The sequence below is a fragment of the Protomyctophum bolini genome (assembly GCF_963924005.1).
Source record: "Protomyctophum bolini genome assembly, chromosome: 3".
NCBI classification, from domain to species: domain Eukaryota; kingdom Metazoa; phylum Chordata; class Actinopteri; order Myctophiformes; family Myctophidae; genus Protomyctophum; species Protomyctophum bolini.
In genome coordinates, this window is record NC_137864.1 from 14,230,877 (window position 1) to 14,246,829 (window position 15,953).

At 44.1% G+C, this 15,953-nt stretch overlaps 1 protein-coding gene across 1 annotated transcript in view; it reads left to right on the forward strand.

Moving 5' to 3' along the window:
• Positions 1-2,621: 2,621 nt before the first annotated feature.
• The window catches only part of tbc1d1 (TBC1 (tre-2/USP6, BUB2, cdc16) domain family, member 1), a 65,010-nt gene continuing 51,678 nt past the window's right edge, over positions 2,622-15,953 (forward strand). The window contains exons 1-2 of the mRNA XM_080758909.1: positions 2,622-2,801; positions 4,101-4,792. Coding sequence (XP_080615035.1) covers positions 4,148-4,792 — 645 coding nt within the window. The 5' untranslated portion in view covers positions 2,622-2,801; positions 4,101-4,147. The remainder of the gene's footprint in view (positions 2,802-4,100; positions 4,793-15,953) is intronic.

The window sequence follows — 15,953 nt, forward strand, 5'->3', positions numbered from 1 at the left end:
TTGTAGGTAAATGCTGAATGCCAACAGTGTCCTTCTGGTAGAAGCTGTGTAGAAGGTGTGTCCAGCCAGGCATTTGTCTCTGTGTCAAACACTCTGATGCTGTTGTAGACCTTCTGGTCCCCAAGGCCCCCAAATACAAACATCTTTGTCCCGATGATGGTAGCAGAGTGAGCTGATGAATCAGGTGGTCGAGTTCCTCTGGTGTTAATTAAAGACCAGACCATTGTGCTGGTGTCCAACTTGTACATGTCATTAGTGTATCCAGTCAGCTTGATGTATCCTCCATGGATAAACATGACCTTCTCTAACACACAGGTTGAGTGGTAGTTCCTCTCCTCTGGAACAGTCCCAGAAACCCTGGGTTGGAACCATCTGTGGGCGTCAACATCAAATTCATAAAGCACATTGCAGTAAGGATAGCCTCCCCATATGTAGACTGTATCTTCAACCAACACAGCTGTATGGGTTATGGATGGAATCTCTAGGTGGTGTCCTCCTCCTCTTCCAGTTTCCACTGGAGGTAACTTCTTCCAGCATAAAGACACTGTGTTGAAGACATGGACATCCATCTGTTCCCTGTTGTTAGAGGACCCTCCAGCACAGCCTCCAAAGGAATACAGTTTGTTCCTCACTGCTACAACAGTACGACAGGCTCGCTTTGGTCCTCCTGCTTTGGAAACGGTCCAAGACAGCATCGCTCAGTCAGTCTGTCTGTCTGTCTGTCTGTCTGTCTGTCTGTCTGTCTCTACCGATTTCACTTCTCTCTCTCGACATCTACAGTCATTTTCAACACGGTGCATCATCTTATATCTTCTGGTCACACAAGACACAAACTGTTGCCATGCACGCCATAACGACGCCAATTAGTGCAGCTGTTCTTCATCTGCACCCTTTGAACTCTATTGCTATATTTATTACTTCATTACGGCTACCTTGTGATCTATGGGTCTATGGGTCTTCCACACGCTACAAGCTTCCCTAACACTGAGCTGTGTTGTATTTTGAGGCTGTGTGTGTGTGTGTGTGTGTGTGTGTGTGTGTGTGTGCGCGCACGGAATGTGCTCAGCTGACTGGCTAAGCACGGAATGTGATGTATGGTGATATCAGTGCCGCTCACTTCACGCAAGTGTGATACTCTTCTCCATATCGCTGTGTGAGAGACAGTCCACTGAGCAACTCAAAGTGAGGCTGAATGACAAGCATTTTGCATCCTGGGTGTTTGAGGGGAGCTAGCGCCCCTATGGCCAGCTTGGTGTGTTTGTGTGTTCTCAGGGGTGGCCTTAGGAATGGAGCCCCTTTTTCAAGACCAAAATGAGGCCCCCATATTCCTATGATATCATTATTTTGTTGATACAGCCGTATTGATACAAATAGTTTGACTGTTCAATATCACACGCAGCCATTACTCTCGACAATTAGCAACAACAACACCTCTCCTCATCCTGTCGTCCGTTCACAATTAAAGTTTCTCCCCTTTACCTCCCAATTCTGCACATTTTAACCTGCAGGTTAGTAACATAAAATAGGTGTAACATTAACGTTAACATTGTGGGAGAAAGAGAGAGGACCAAGAGTGGCGGGGGGGAGGCCCCCCTGAGGCTGGAGGCCCCCCTGAGGGTGGAGGCCCCCCTGAGGGTGGAGCCCCCCCCTGATGCTGGAGCCCCCCCTGAGGGTGGAGCCCCCCCTGAGGGTGGAGGGCCCCCTGAGGGTGGAGCCCCCCCTGATGCTGGAGCCCCCCCTGAGGGTGGAGCCCCCCCTGAGGGTGGAGCCCCCCCTGAGGGTGGAGGGCCCCCTGAGGATGGAGGCCCCCCTAAGGGTGGAGGCGCCCCCCTGAGGGTGGAGCCCCCCCCTGAAAGTGGAGCCCCCCCCTGAGGGTGGAGGCCCCCCCTGAGGGAGGAGCCCCCCCTGAGGGTGCATGCCCCCCCATGAGGGTGGAGGCCCGTTTCAATTGAAACTGGTGAAACATTAGCCTGGATCCAGCCCAAAGACCCCGCCCACTCTGAGTGGACCTTGAAATCGCTCAGACAGGAGACAATGTCAGACTGAAGCTTCAAGAAAGCTACAGTCTGATAATCAGGCTAGTGAAACATAGCTATAGGCCTCCTATGATTAGTTAAAGCTAGCCTTTCAATTTCCCCACTGCTGTCATTTCCTAAGTTTGTTTAATAAAAGGGGCGCAGCGCCACCACGTGGAAAAACCTTGCTACACCACATTGTTCACATCCTAAATGGTTGGTTCTGTTGGTTCACATTCTTTTTTTGCTGATTCCTTCAAGTTCAAATAAGTTCCTCTTACTACTCAGCATTACACAATCACATGACTATGTTGTCATTTTCGGCTTCATTTTGTCACATTGTGTATGAGGGACTGCAACATACTGGTAACTGTACCCCGTACACTGTCTATTCATGTCAAGGTCGGTGTTGACCATAGACTGTGGTGTTGACCGGGAGTTCTCCATCTACAGCTGCTACAGCAGCAGCAACACATGCGTCCGTCATGCACTTGTCATGCTTCCTCGGAGTGGAGAGGGGAGAAGAGGGAGGGTAGATCGAGCTGCTATAGTGGTCGCTGGCCGTCTCTTTCTGTCTACTATATTTAGCGCCTCCATGCCACCGCACAGCAATACTACGCACGGGAGAGCCACCCGGGCAGCAGGGTTGTTTTGCAGTGTGTGTTCCGTGTTCGGTGACTTCGGTCCCGACCCGGTAGCCTATATACACGGAGTACAAACATCTCTGGTCCTCATTTCAACACTGACTGAATTATTAAAGGACGTCTTTCTGTGGGAAAACTTAAGGTAAGGTTAATATTATATAGTATACACCATGACAATACGATATGACGGAAGGTTAAAAGCATGACAAACTAATATTCATTAATGTTAGATGCTAATTTAAGTTTCTGTCATGTACTTAAATTTGTACCACAGTCACAGCAGTGCTATACTGCATTGTGTATAACATTTAGCCTACTTGCTAAATTATTTGCACAGAGTTGGGATTGCATGGGGACAGCGTGTGGTACTGCGAGGGATGCATATACCTAACCTGACTGCAGTCACTGCACTGAGCACTCTATGAAATCGCAGCAGCCATACCAGCGTACTTGTGATAATACAAATCACTTCTCGGAAATGGCACTTATGGCAGTTTGAGGATGTAGCTACTTTTTCTGCTGATACAAAAATATCAACTTATCATTGCAACTGTACATTGCAAGCTACATCAAAAGAGGTAAGACATGTAGATTTAATAGATTTTATAATGACGTGCACTGATATGAAGCTTATTGTCTCATCAATTTACATGTGACATTGGCCGTGAATGTCGCCTGTTACTGTGCAGTGTGCACTGTTGACTTTAGTGGCAGGTGTTACAGTATGTGCCATTTGCGGGTTAAAAAAACAAAAAACAGTAGTATTACTATACATTATGTTATTAGAAGCCTAGAAGGTGAATTATGTTTATTGATAGTGGTACACACTGGTGTAAGTGCCATACAGACGAATAAATGTGACCTTAATCGTGTGTGTGTGTGTGTGTGTGTGTGTGTGTGTGTGTGTGTGTCTCCTTGAGACTGGGCGCTATAGTCAGTGGCCTACCTAATGTTGTTTGTGGGAAATCCAGAGCAGTTCCTCATACTGACCTCCAAATGACTCACTGTAAGTTAGTAACAGTACACAGAGTACAGAGCCATACTGGGCCATGGTAGTTTGAGGCGCTGGACACAAGATCTTGGATAGAGTATCTCTGAGTTAGTGCCAATTCTACTCAGTCTGGACCACAACCAAAGGCAGAGTATCCTTACCTGATGCCCAGAAGCCTGATATCTATCTACCCCAGCCAAGGGAGTAAGGGCTTGGCTGTGGCAGCTAAGTGAAGTCTATGGACTTTTTATGTTTGTCTTATTCATGCCCCCATGACGTACAAAAGCAAACAAAGGTGTCCCTCACTTCACACGAGTGTGATTTTTATTTATTTGGTCAAATAAAAAAAATAACATCTCATCATGTTTGCCTTTGTATGTAGAGTACAAGGATTTTCTCTCTAAAGCCTCTGCCCACTAATGCTGTCGAATGTTCTGATTGTACAAACAGGTGTTTTTGCCTGTAGAGGCAGTCTTCTTCGTCCATCCTCATCAACCATGGAGGGACTCTACTTTGAGGTGAAACCCAGCAGAGATGAGGTCCTCAGGCCTGGGAGTTCTCAGAAGCCACCCACTAACCTCACATCGAGCCAGCGGTCAGGCTCATCCCTTGCATCCTCCAGTCCGCGCCACAGAAAACTCCATCCCGCCGGGGCTAGAACAAGCGTCCCGCCTGGGGGAGAGATGGATGGGGAAGAGGAGGATGAGGTACAATACAGACTGACGCTGATCGGTTCCCTGCCCGTCGACACGCTGACAACCATGACCATGCTTCCCTGGGTGGTGGCTGAGATCAGGAGGGGGTCTCAGTCACCCAATATCAACCCGGATGCCCGGGGTCGAGCTGCAGGCCGTGGAGGTGGAGGTGTACGGAGTGTCAGTGGGGGTGGAGGACAGGCCACACTCCCGATGAGGAATCATCCGGTGTTACTCTGTGTGTCAGCGTCGACCGTGCGCTGTTCGTGCATGATGGCCGAGGGCGCGACCTGGGATCCTCTGTCACACACGGTGCTGTTTGAGTGTCGTCCACACAGGGTGACCAAGCTCATCCACAACAGCCAAGAGCCCAGTAGCTTTGGCTGTTTGGTCAGAAATCAGAACCATTGTGCCTGCTACGTCTTCCAGTTTCAGGACAGTACCAAGGTATGTGGATGTGGGTGCTATGACATGGTTTTATACTACTTTATTATGACACACGCTTTATCCAAACAGGGCTTTAGTTTAGACATTACAGTATGTGCAAAATACGTACAGTACATGTGGCCCAAAGGCTTAGTGGCTTCAAGTTCAAATAGAATTAGTTCAAGAATCCAGAGAAAAAGAATCGGAGCATACATTTTACAAACAAAACCGGTGCATGTATGTTTGATACCACATTTGAGTGACATTGCATGCATACTGTATATAGTGACATGGTTATGCCGCATACAGTACATCACTGTCCCTCCCTTCCCTCAGGGATCTGTATTTGGCGGCCTCCTTTTTTCCAAGTCTACACCAAATCTCTTCACTTGTCGATCAGTCAAATGTTATGCCTATTATACCATGACCAGAAATTAGAATAGGGTTCATGTGATTAACAGTGAGGATTTTATCGTGCACCTCTTCTCCCCATAGAGACACACAATCTCTACATTGCACCTGGTGTCCAAGTTAGGCTGGAGAAGATTTTAAATAATTGTATTGATTTAATTGTGTGCCATCATGCCATGCCCAACATACCAAGGATGCCATTCTGAATGTGGACAGACTAAACATTGGGGAACCTGCAGGATATTAGCTGGTCGAAAGACAATATAAATTAATAAATAAATAAAAACTTTACATCAAGATGACCTTGCTCTAGCACAAAACTGTTTACTCAGAAAAGCCAATGGCACGACGTGCAGGGAATGCAATGCCTGCACTGCTTTAAAAGCAGCCTGCACATAATATTGTTCTGTAAATATAACAAGTGTTAGGTTGTGTTTGCACAACTTAATGGCATACCCACACATATACATGCAAACTAAACACACACGGTCGTCCACTAGTCGGTCACATTTTTGTTTTTGTGTGTCACTGTGTCTGAAGAGTACCGCGGCGAAGAGTACTTACTAGGTTCAGAGCTTGTCCTACAGTACAAGGGCATACAATTAACTTGTAGGTTAGTGTTAGTACAGTGGATGCCTCCTCCCACTTCTGTTTTGCCTTGTGCTACTGAGAATGGAATTAGTTGAATCCTATCTATCTGGAAATTCTAAAATATGTTTGAAGTAGATTTTTTGTGAATGGAAATGACTAATGACAGCTTTCTGTGCGGAACTTTTACAGTCTCTCTGTAGCATTCGAAGATTGAGGAACTGAGGAACAGTTGTCTGGTTTGACAGCATGAGTAGCCTTGGTACCCAGGCTTTTATTTTCGTTCGCATTCACAGCGCGAAAGACTAGTAAGTTACAAGTCTTATAACAGAATATGGAACCTGCCTGGTTTCTCTGTAAACTACTGTGTGCGTGCGTGCGGAGGGTAGTGTACTCTATTACAGTGTACTCTCTCTCTCTGTTCTCTTTCTCAGTAATCCCTCCCAGAACGTGATAATGATGTCAGGCTCTCCTGGGCTGGCCACCTGTTGCTCTAGCTCAGTCACAGTACACCCACACCACATGAACACAAATGCAGCCACAAGTGTGTGTGTGTGTGTGTGTGTGTGTGTGTGTGTGTGTGTGTGTGTGTGTGTGTGTGTGTGTGTGTGTGTGTTTGTTTGCATGTGCGCGCGCGCGTGCTGTATGCCAACTATCCTCAAATGTTGTCAGTCACGCAGGCCAAGATGCTTTGTTGTTTACCCCTGAGTATACACAAGCTGTTTTCACAGGTCACTGTCTAAGAATGACATTGAGAATGACAATGACAGATATTGATTGTACACAACATATCCACCTCCCAATACTTCTCTGTGATATTTCCATTTGTTGACTAAATAATGTTACAGTTACAGATGTTCTCTTTGTCTGCCAGATGTTCTAAGTGCATGACATGATTGCTGTCTGTACACAGTCTGTACACCCGGTGAGACACACTGTGTCCCTGTTATGCCCATATATGGAGTGTGTGTGTGTGTGTGTGTGTGTGTGTGTGTGTGTGTGTGTGTGTGTGTGTGTGTGTGTGTGTGTATATATATATATATATATATATATATATATATGTGGGAATATCAGTCCGATCTGTTGTGTAGAATGTAGATGTGAGGCCCGAACCTCTAGCTGCCTAAACAGGGGAATAATGAACTGCTCCCCGTTGTCTTGTGGAGATGTTTTCTTAAGAAGACTCTCTGATGTTTGGGAGTCTGTTGTTTTGACAAGAGGGTGAGGGATGTAAGGCATGCTGCTATCTGCTTGTAATAGACTGAAAATAATCATAACTGGAAAAAGTCAACATTCCAGTTTAAATACTCGAGTCCATATAGAGGTTAAGAACTTCCTGTCACTTTGCAGCCACTGCCAGTACCATGGGAGGAGGATTACCCAGAGGAGCAGTAGTGTGGGTTCCCCCTATTTTCAAGCAAGTGCTGGACGATGTTAAAAATCACCACGAGGTGACGCTGTTGTTACAAAGTTTAACAATGTTTAAATTATTTTCAGGTTTTTATTGTTTTTTATGTTATATAAGAAAGAGAAAACAACGCAAATAAGGCGCCATTTGCGTTGAATTCAGGGTAGTTTTCAATCCAGTTAATTGACAAATTACCTATAAACCTGTAAGAATATACACCTTTCGTCTTGTGTTGTAGCCTTACCCAATACGTTAACCATTATAATAGGCTCAAGACAAGTTGCTGTTCAGTTTATACTTGGCTGGGTAGCTCTGATTCATAACCTTCTACGTCTCGTCGAGATTATTGCGGGTCTGCATGGTTTTATAGCGGAAGTCAGGAAATCGTGTTTACATTCATTCTACCAGATAACAACGTAGCTCTTATAAACATAGGCTACATGTCATGATGTAGCTTTAATCTGAAATCTACCGCCTTCTAATGTGAGTGCCTGCCCTGGGACAGGAACTGAGCAGCAGCGGCAGCCCCCCCTCCTCTCCTCCTCTCCGCATTGGATCCCCACCACACGGCGTTAGGAACTTAGGAAGGAGCATAGACGTCCCATTGATTTGAAAACCCAACGACACACACTCCTGTAAAGTACCCAGTAAACTACTGAGGGAAAGTTCATGTCGGATGGAATGAAAGCGCGACTACAGCGATCATTCAACCTCTTCAGTGTTAAGCCCGAGCAGAAAGATGTGAGTTGCAGTTCGTCGACTTGTGTTTATTTTATTCTGCTAACAGTCAGTTCAACTGAAGTTATCGACTCGAGCTAACGTTTGCTATATTCCCGCTTACTTTCACTGAATGTGGCGACAAAAGCTGTTTAACTACGCGCTGGCAAATCATTATTGTTCTTGCTTAACTTGGCTAGACAGCTATAAGACAGGCTATTCAATTTCACATGTTAGTGATGCCTGTCTGTATCGTTTCAATAGGGAAACGATAGAAAGGATATGTTACGAACTTAAGTCTAGACATGTGAAAGAATGCTGTCTGGTTTTATTTTTGCCAGAACTTACCACAGTATTAACATTAAACTAACGGCTTTTGTGCTAGTGTGTGGCATGGTAGCAGGAGACATTTTTGAGCATTCCAGGCAAGTGATTGTGATTGCGCATTATAATGTATAGTACAGTACAGTCGATATTGTTGTCGACATGGCGTGATTTATTATCTTGAATCATCTTGATCTTGAGAGTCACATATGACTCAAGAATAGATTCAGATCAGCCTATACTACTTGAAGCAAGAGTGTAGGAGTGTAGGCTAACTTGTCATCTTGTGTACACTAGCATCATGAGTCATGACAGTTCATCTTCATCACAGTGAAACAGAAACACTGGTTCAGTTTCACTGTGCATGATGAACTAAATATATAGTATAGTGTATAGATTCTACAAGGAATAATTGAGATTGTAGATCATTCCTTATCACTGCTATGGCATGTTGAGAACCAAGTGGTTCATGTTGAGAACCATGTGGGTCGGACCCCACATGATTCTGGGGGGCCCCAGGTGACCGTTAAGTGGCAATTTAATTAGGACTTTGGCCAAATCATAATCAAGGGGCACATTCTTTGAAAATAGCCGATCACAAACTCACATTGTAAATCGGCTATTATCAAAATACTTATCTGTGGAACCGAGTCAAACTAAATGTAATGCCCCTTACAGTTCAAGTGCTTGTCAGAGGGGGGGGGGTCCCCTGTTCAAATAGGATGATTATTATAGGGGGTTTGAAAGGTTGAGTCACCACTGACTAGCCTATGACTAGCCTAGTAGATGGAAAAACTTGATTTTACTTTGTTTACTCCACTGCCTGCCCAATCTTCATTCTTGCTTTAAAACATTACTGCTTGTTATCTGAAGTCAGTCAAAGCTTGTAGGCTAACACTCCATAACCACCACACTTCTGTTTCTGTTTGTGTGTGTGTGTGTGTGTGTGTGTGTGTGTGTGTGTGTGTGTGTGTGTGTGTGTGTGTGCGTGTGTGTGTGTGTGTGTGTGTGTGTGTGTGTGTGTGTTTTTTTCTTCACTTCTGTTTCTAAACTGTAGTGTAGCCTGGACTATTGTTTACAGTTTGTATCAGTTTGTTTGTTGTCTGGTACATGGCATTTAATTATCTGACAGTGACATTACCATAGGTGTGTCATTCAGTCTTTATTCCTCACTTACTGTAACTTCTAAATGTGATTTTACGTGTGTTTCACGATTGTACATTATGAAGAGTTGTGTTGTTGTGAATGGCCTCACTACACACAAGGATGCTTTATTTATGTTCTTAAAGCTGGGCAGATGAAAATCCAGATGGCTTCACTGTGGTGTTGTTTTGTGTGTGTGCAAATGCGTGTGCACGTTTGAGTCATGGGCAGGCGATGTCTCCTCTAAACCCATTGTACCCATGCCAGAGGTGCACTTTTAGAACAGGAGGAAAGGTGTCGGTTTGTGTATCAGATTAGTCATAGACTTGTTCTCGTTCTCAGTGAAGACATGCATACACACAGTTCCCATTCATTTATATGTTCAGTTTCACGCACCTCTGATTGTGCCCTTCCCTAGTAAACAAAAAAATGTTTTAATGGAGATTATCATTTATTTTGGGCTTTGCATGAGAAGGCCTTTTTCTGAATGGCGTCACATCAATAGCAAAGCATGCACACATTGTAATGTACAGTATAAGAAGCTCTTCTTGGAGAACATGCAAACGACACACAGAAAGGCCCTTTCGCTAACCCCATGGGGTACTATGGGTGCTGATGACACTGAAGAGAGAACACGCCCACAGCGTGCGTCCCTACCGGGAATTGAACCCAGGACCATTTAACTGTGAGGCGACACCGCTACCATTATGCCCCCTCATCCCTCAGCCCATTAAAATCATGCATGCGTTTGAAGCTGAGCCCTCCTCTCCCATGCTCTATGGTAACCCAGTAGTCTGGTCTCACATGCTTTCCAGTTTCCACATCCATTCCCTCCCTCTCTGATTTATGTGACCACCTCCCACCTACTGTACGCTCATGTGACCATCACTCCTCAGCCTGTTGTAAAAACAGGTCAGTTAAGTGGACATACCTTCCTGTGTTCCAGTCTTCCAGTCAGTGTCTTTGCTGCATTATACTACCCTACAGTCTCTCAATCGGTGTCATCTCGGCCTTGTCTTAACCACTGCCTAGTCTAGTCCAGTTACTCTGCTGTCTGTCAGCCGTGGATCTGCCAGCTCAGCTGTCATTTTACAATGAATGTACCTCGACATCCTCCTTCCTGAATTGATTTCCCAGAGATAAAAAGGTTGGGGCTGTTTTTTCAGTCCCCTTCCTTCGCTGTCCTAATATACCCCCAACAGTCAAAGTCCACAATGATTCAGCACTGCTTGTCTTCTCAGACAACAGACGTGTGAGAGGGGGCTCACACACACACACACACGCGCGCGTGCGCACACACACACACACACATACACACGCACACACACACACACACACACACACGCACGCACGCACACACTCTGTAACTGTCATCACATTTCAATGAGCTCCTCATCTCTTTCTCAGTTGTCTGTCTGTCTGTCTCTCTCTCTCTCTCTCTCTCTCTCTCTCTCTCTCTCTCTCTCTCTCTCTCTCACTATCTCTCTCTCAGCCCAAGTAGACTGACGTCAGTGCCTTGGACTCTTGTGGTTGTTTCCGTCACCCAGTGGCACTCCCTGTTTAATGATTCCCTCCCTCTCCTCCATATATTCACCTTTCTCCTTCGCCTTTTAAATTCACAACTTTGTGTCTATGTATTTAGTATGGCTGGCAGACATAAACCTTTGATATGCACCACTGTAGTCTATATGACGTATATGAAAATGTATGATGAATTCAGCTGGGTGGTCGTGGTTGTTGTTTTTTCATCCGTCCCCCCAATTGTCTAATAATGTATCACTGTGCTCACTTGCTGGCTGCCACATGAAGTCTAATATAACGTTGGTTAGCATTTTCTTAAACAACATCAGGGACATTCTGTGACTTGTCACAGTGCCACATGGCTTGTCTGTTAAATTAATCATATACTTAAACATTTTAGAATTGAGCTACAGCAGCGTTTATGGTTTTGGTCCAAGTTTTTAAGTTTAATGTTTTTATGAAACAGACAACTGTGCATTGTATAGATTGCTTTTTTACAAAGCGCTGGGATTTTGTATGCACACTACAAGTAGGCCTCCATTATTTCCCTTGTCCAATTTTGGAGTCATAGATATGTCTTAGACCAGTGGTTCTCAACCTGTGGGTGAGCTCCTGCAGATGGGGGTCCCCACAGGATATTTGGGGGTCCCCAAATAGCAGTGCAACAATTTAAGGCATTTTAGAATAAAAGCTGCTCGTTACGGCATCAAAAGTACTGAACAAAGAAACTACTATAAAAACTGATTGGCCAAATTGTCAAATAATATAAGAAAGGGGCAAACAATTTGCCACCGAGGCGGTGTGAGCTTTTAGATCTGCTATTTTCACAATGTTTTTCGTCTGTGGAACAGAGTCAAACAGAATGTTTCAGAAAATATATAATGCCTGGGCAGTGGGCACTTCAGGAGACTACCCAAACAAAAATAAAGCTGGAGCACTTGACTGGTCTGCATGTGTTTATCGTTTGGCACAGGATTGACTGACGTTTCGACTTTCGTCTTTCGAAAACGAAAGTTTTTATTTATTTTACATTTTCCTCATTGGAGCCAAGTCTGAGATGTTAGATCGGGATCAATATGATTTTCTTATCATATATATTACAAAACATCCTCAACCTTGCTGTTTAGCAGTTTGTAAATTTGGCTAAATTACATATTTGTGTTGCTGTGGACCAGTACTACTGAATTAAATAATTATATGGGACACACAAAGGTAACTCAGTCACGTCTTGGCATGGTTGGTTGGAAAGTCTTAGTTGCTGGCTCTGAAAAATAAATACTGTAGTTCTACTAGAGAGCAAAATGTCAAAAGGAAATTATTCAGAATAAGTCAGGGTCATATGATCTAACTGCTACTTTTATCTGCAGGGATTCACTAAGCATGAATGCACAAGTGCATTGCCTCAAGACTTTGTATCATTAATCTTGACCATAACCCTCTGTGTCTTTCTTGCACTTGACTCAACACACACCCAGAGAGGTTTGCGGTGCACAATGTAATGTGTTATATTGGAAGTTCTCTTTTGTGTTTCTTATGTAACTTCCCAGTTTTAGAGGCCAGTACTACACTAACAGTAGTCTCCTTTATATAGTGCCTACTCTGTGCGACTCACCATGCCAAGTGTTCTTCCCCTAGAGTCCATGTCCTGATGTCCATGGGTCACGGTCACAGATCATAGCCGTGTCCAACCGACTTCTTGTTCCAGGCCTGCCTAGTTCTAACCATTGGTCTACTGAGCAAGATATTGCTTGTGTGCCACTGTGACCCCTTTTCCACCGGTTGGTTCCCAATGGGAACCGGTTCAGTTCTTTTTGGTTTTTAGTCCATGAGCCAGAGCTCCAAAATTGGTGGGAAAACTATACCCTATATTAAATTGTTTATAGGATCAATACAAGTAAATTAATACATGATAACCCTTCCACAGTAGTAGCTTTATCATATTTTTGACTATTTTGAATATTTTCCTACATAATGCCTCATTTGCATATTTAAAAATGTAATACAATAAATCATTGTCTTCGTGTAAGTACTCAATTGGGGAAATTTCATGGTGATAATAATCTAATATAGGTATGGTTTTGCCCACTCAATTCATAATTACCGTTTCATTTTTGGAGCTCTGGCTCAAAACCAAAAAGAACTGAACCGGTTCTCATTGGGAACCAACGGGTGGAAAAGGGGCCTGTGTGTTTTTAGCTTATAGGCTCTCTTAGAGGGGCAACACCTTTCCACCCTTCTGGGTTTTCAATCCCTCCCTCCAACCCAAGAGAGAGAATGGGTGAAACATTTCTCCAGTATGGAAAATCGTATGATCTGTGTCAAATTACACAGATGTAAGCCCATCACAAGACACATAAAGTTTGATTTGATTGACTTCAAATGTAACATACACAATGCCTTCTGTACATGTCACTAGTAATATTATTGTGTGTAAAGATTTCCTTTTTTTATATATACTTTATTTGTAATGTATGTGGAAAAGCAGTGAGAGAAGACACTGTGATGACATCACACCAAAGAGTTAAGGAGCAGCGCTCAACTAAAACACGTTGCCTTGACGACAGGGATGACAGTGTCATGGGGCAAGATTACACTAGTTCCTGAATGTAACACAGAACACTGCAGGAAAAGAAGGAGAACTTGACTGCCTCTCTTCTTTTCACGTGAACCCCATGTATTCTCTGATAAGGAGAGAGGCGAGCAAGAAAAATATTTTGTTTGCTGGAAGAAATTGTTCAGAAGTTATGAGTTATGAGAGGAGGTAGAAGGGCGAGGAGAGAGGGGTGAGGTAGAAAAGAGGTTAAACAGAGAGAGGTCTGTTGTCAGCAGACACAAGGCAGACTGTGATCTCGCACCGTGAGCTGGAGGCTGCTGATTTGTGACCATGAGAAGCAGAGAGAATGGGAGAATCATGGTGGAACCTGGCTGCTGATGACGCTGCGATGCAGCCAGGAAGTAAACACGTTACTGGATTAGTGGTTAAAATGTGAGGTATTGGCCCATTGGGATCGTATCCTAAACGACCCAAGGGATGCCTGCAGCTGCTGCTGCTGCTGCAAGTGTGACCTTGTAAAAGTGGTGGGTGAAAGAATAAAAAATGACACCAGTCCAGCGATGGCGTTATTGAGTTATCCTCCCTCACTTCCTAGCTTGGCCTTTTCTCTAGAAACAACAAAGCAGGCAGCCCACTGGCGGTTTATCGCCATGGGAGATGGGATTAATTTAAGGTGTTTGGGGATTGGGACCAACTGGATTAGAAATTATACGCATTCTCGGTTCTCACAGTACACACATATTCTGCCAAACTTGGTGTAACAGGACTACGTCATGCACTGCATGACGCATTTACTGGCGGTAAATGCATGCTGCAATCAATTCATATTTGTATCCATGGCATGAATGATGATGATGATATTATCACTGTCTGAATGTTACACCTGCTTTTGGGAGTTAGGCCCTGTGTGTGAACCTCAACGTCTTCAAAACGAGCAGATCTTAGTTCGGAAGCCTTGAGGATGCCTGTTATGCTGCCTTTTAAAAGCTCTCTGTGGCTCTCAGTCCTTTTGCTCTGCAGCATTTGTGTTGACATAAGGACTCGAAGGAGACCTTTTACTTTTTCCATTCCTGAGAATTGGCATTCTTCATTTTCTCTGCATCCAGGCAAAAGTACAGAGCAGACTGTTTGCTCCTATTGCTATTTTTCCATTCCGTAACAAACAAAACATCTCACTCACTGACTCGGCAAAGCCATCTAGATAAAAAAAAGAGAATGCACTGCTTTCACTGTCGCTTTTCTTCTCACTCAGTCAATCTACAAGGGCAATGTCTTTCCTTCTCGGCTTTCAACAGCCAGCGAGCCTATGCATTCTAAAAGATGTTTTGAGTTGCATTTTATACAATGGCCTTCAAATTGGAAACACTGTGACGAAACCTCATTCCATAGAGTAATAAGAATGCTGGAGGTGACCTGATAGTGTAAAACGCCATAACTGCCTGTTATTCTCGTGTTATAATAAAAAAAGCTCAGTGGCCTTGTGATTAGAGTGTCCGCCCTGGGCATGGGAAGTCGGGGTTCGATCCCTGGCCGGGTCATACCAAATGGGACCCAATGCCTCCCTGCTTGGCACTCAGCATCAAGGGTTGGATTTATTGGGGTAAGTCCCTGCGACATACTAGCGTCATGTCCAGAGGGTGTACTTGTACATCATGTGCCGCCTCACGCTACAGAAACGGGAGATAGACTCCTGCTCTATGGGCCGCATGGCTCGGCAAGGTTTACTTTCTGCTTCTAAGACCATCGGGTGTATGGATCGGACATTCTCTTTTTCTTTACAACCTAGAGGTGAGGCTGATCATCTTGCCAAACCTTGACCTTTCACCACCAAATTACACCATGTCGCATATTGAGGTAGAGATCTGAATACAGTTCACAGAGTTTCATGGCCTTATAATTTGATGACGAAGCTGTCATTGCGGACAAAGTGACACACAGACGCACACATACAGCCTCTTTACAATAGCTTCACAAAGGCTTTGCGGCTCAACAAAAAGCTACTTAACATTGAGTTTACCTGATGCCCTTGTCTGAGGAACACGATTTAGATGCAGAGAAAAAGCCCTAAAGCCCAATTTTTACTTTGTGGATCGACCTTGTTGCTGTAAATAACTGATTTCTACAGTATGAAGTAGCTGTAAGTGTGCCAGTCAGGTAGGTGAACACACCCCATGCCCAGGCAAGACTCAACACGGCTGACTGTCTGACTGGAACTGTGTCTCTTGTAAGACTTTTTTGTAAATGTTTATTTCGATTCAATTTAGTTTCAGTTAAATTAATTTTAGTTTTTATTGTTTAAAAAGATTTATTTTAGTTTTCATTAGTTTGTTGGTTGCAGTTTTATGCAGTAATGTGGTTATTTGTCAGGGTACTTGTCAAGTTCAGTGTAGCGTAGGTATTGTTTAATACAGATAAATACACTTGGATACAATTGACTCACAGATGTGTAGCTATTCCAGTCTCAATAAACATGCATCAATGGTTATGTTGACAAATTGACATTTATTTTTATTTCA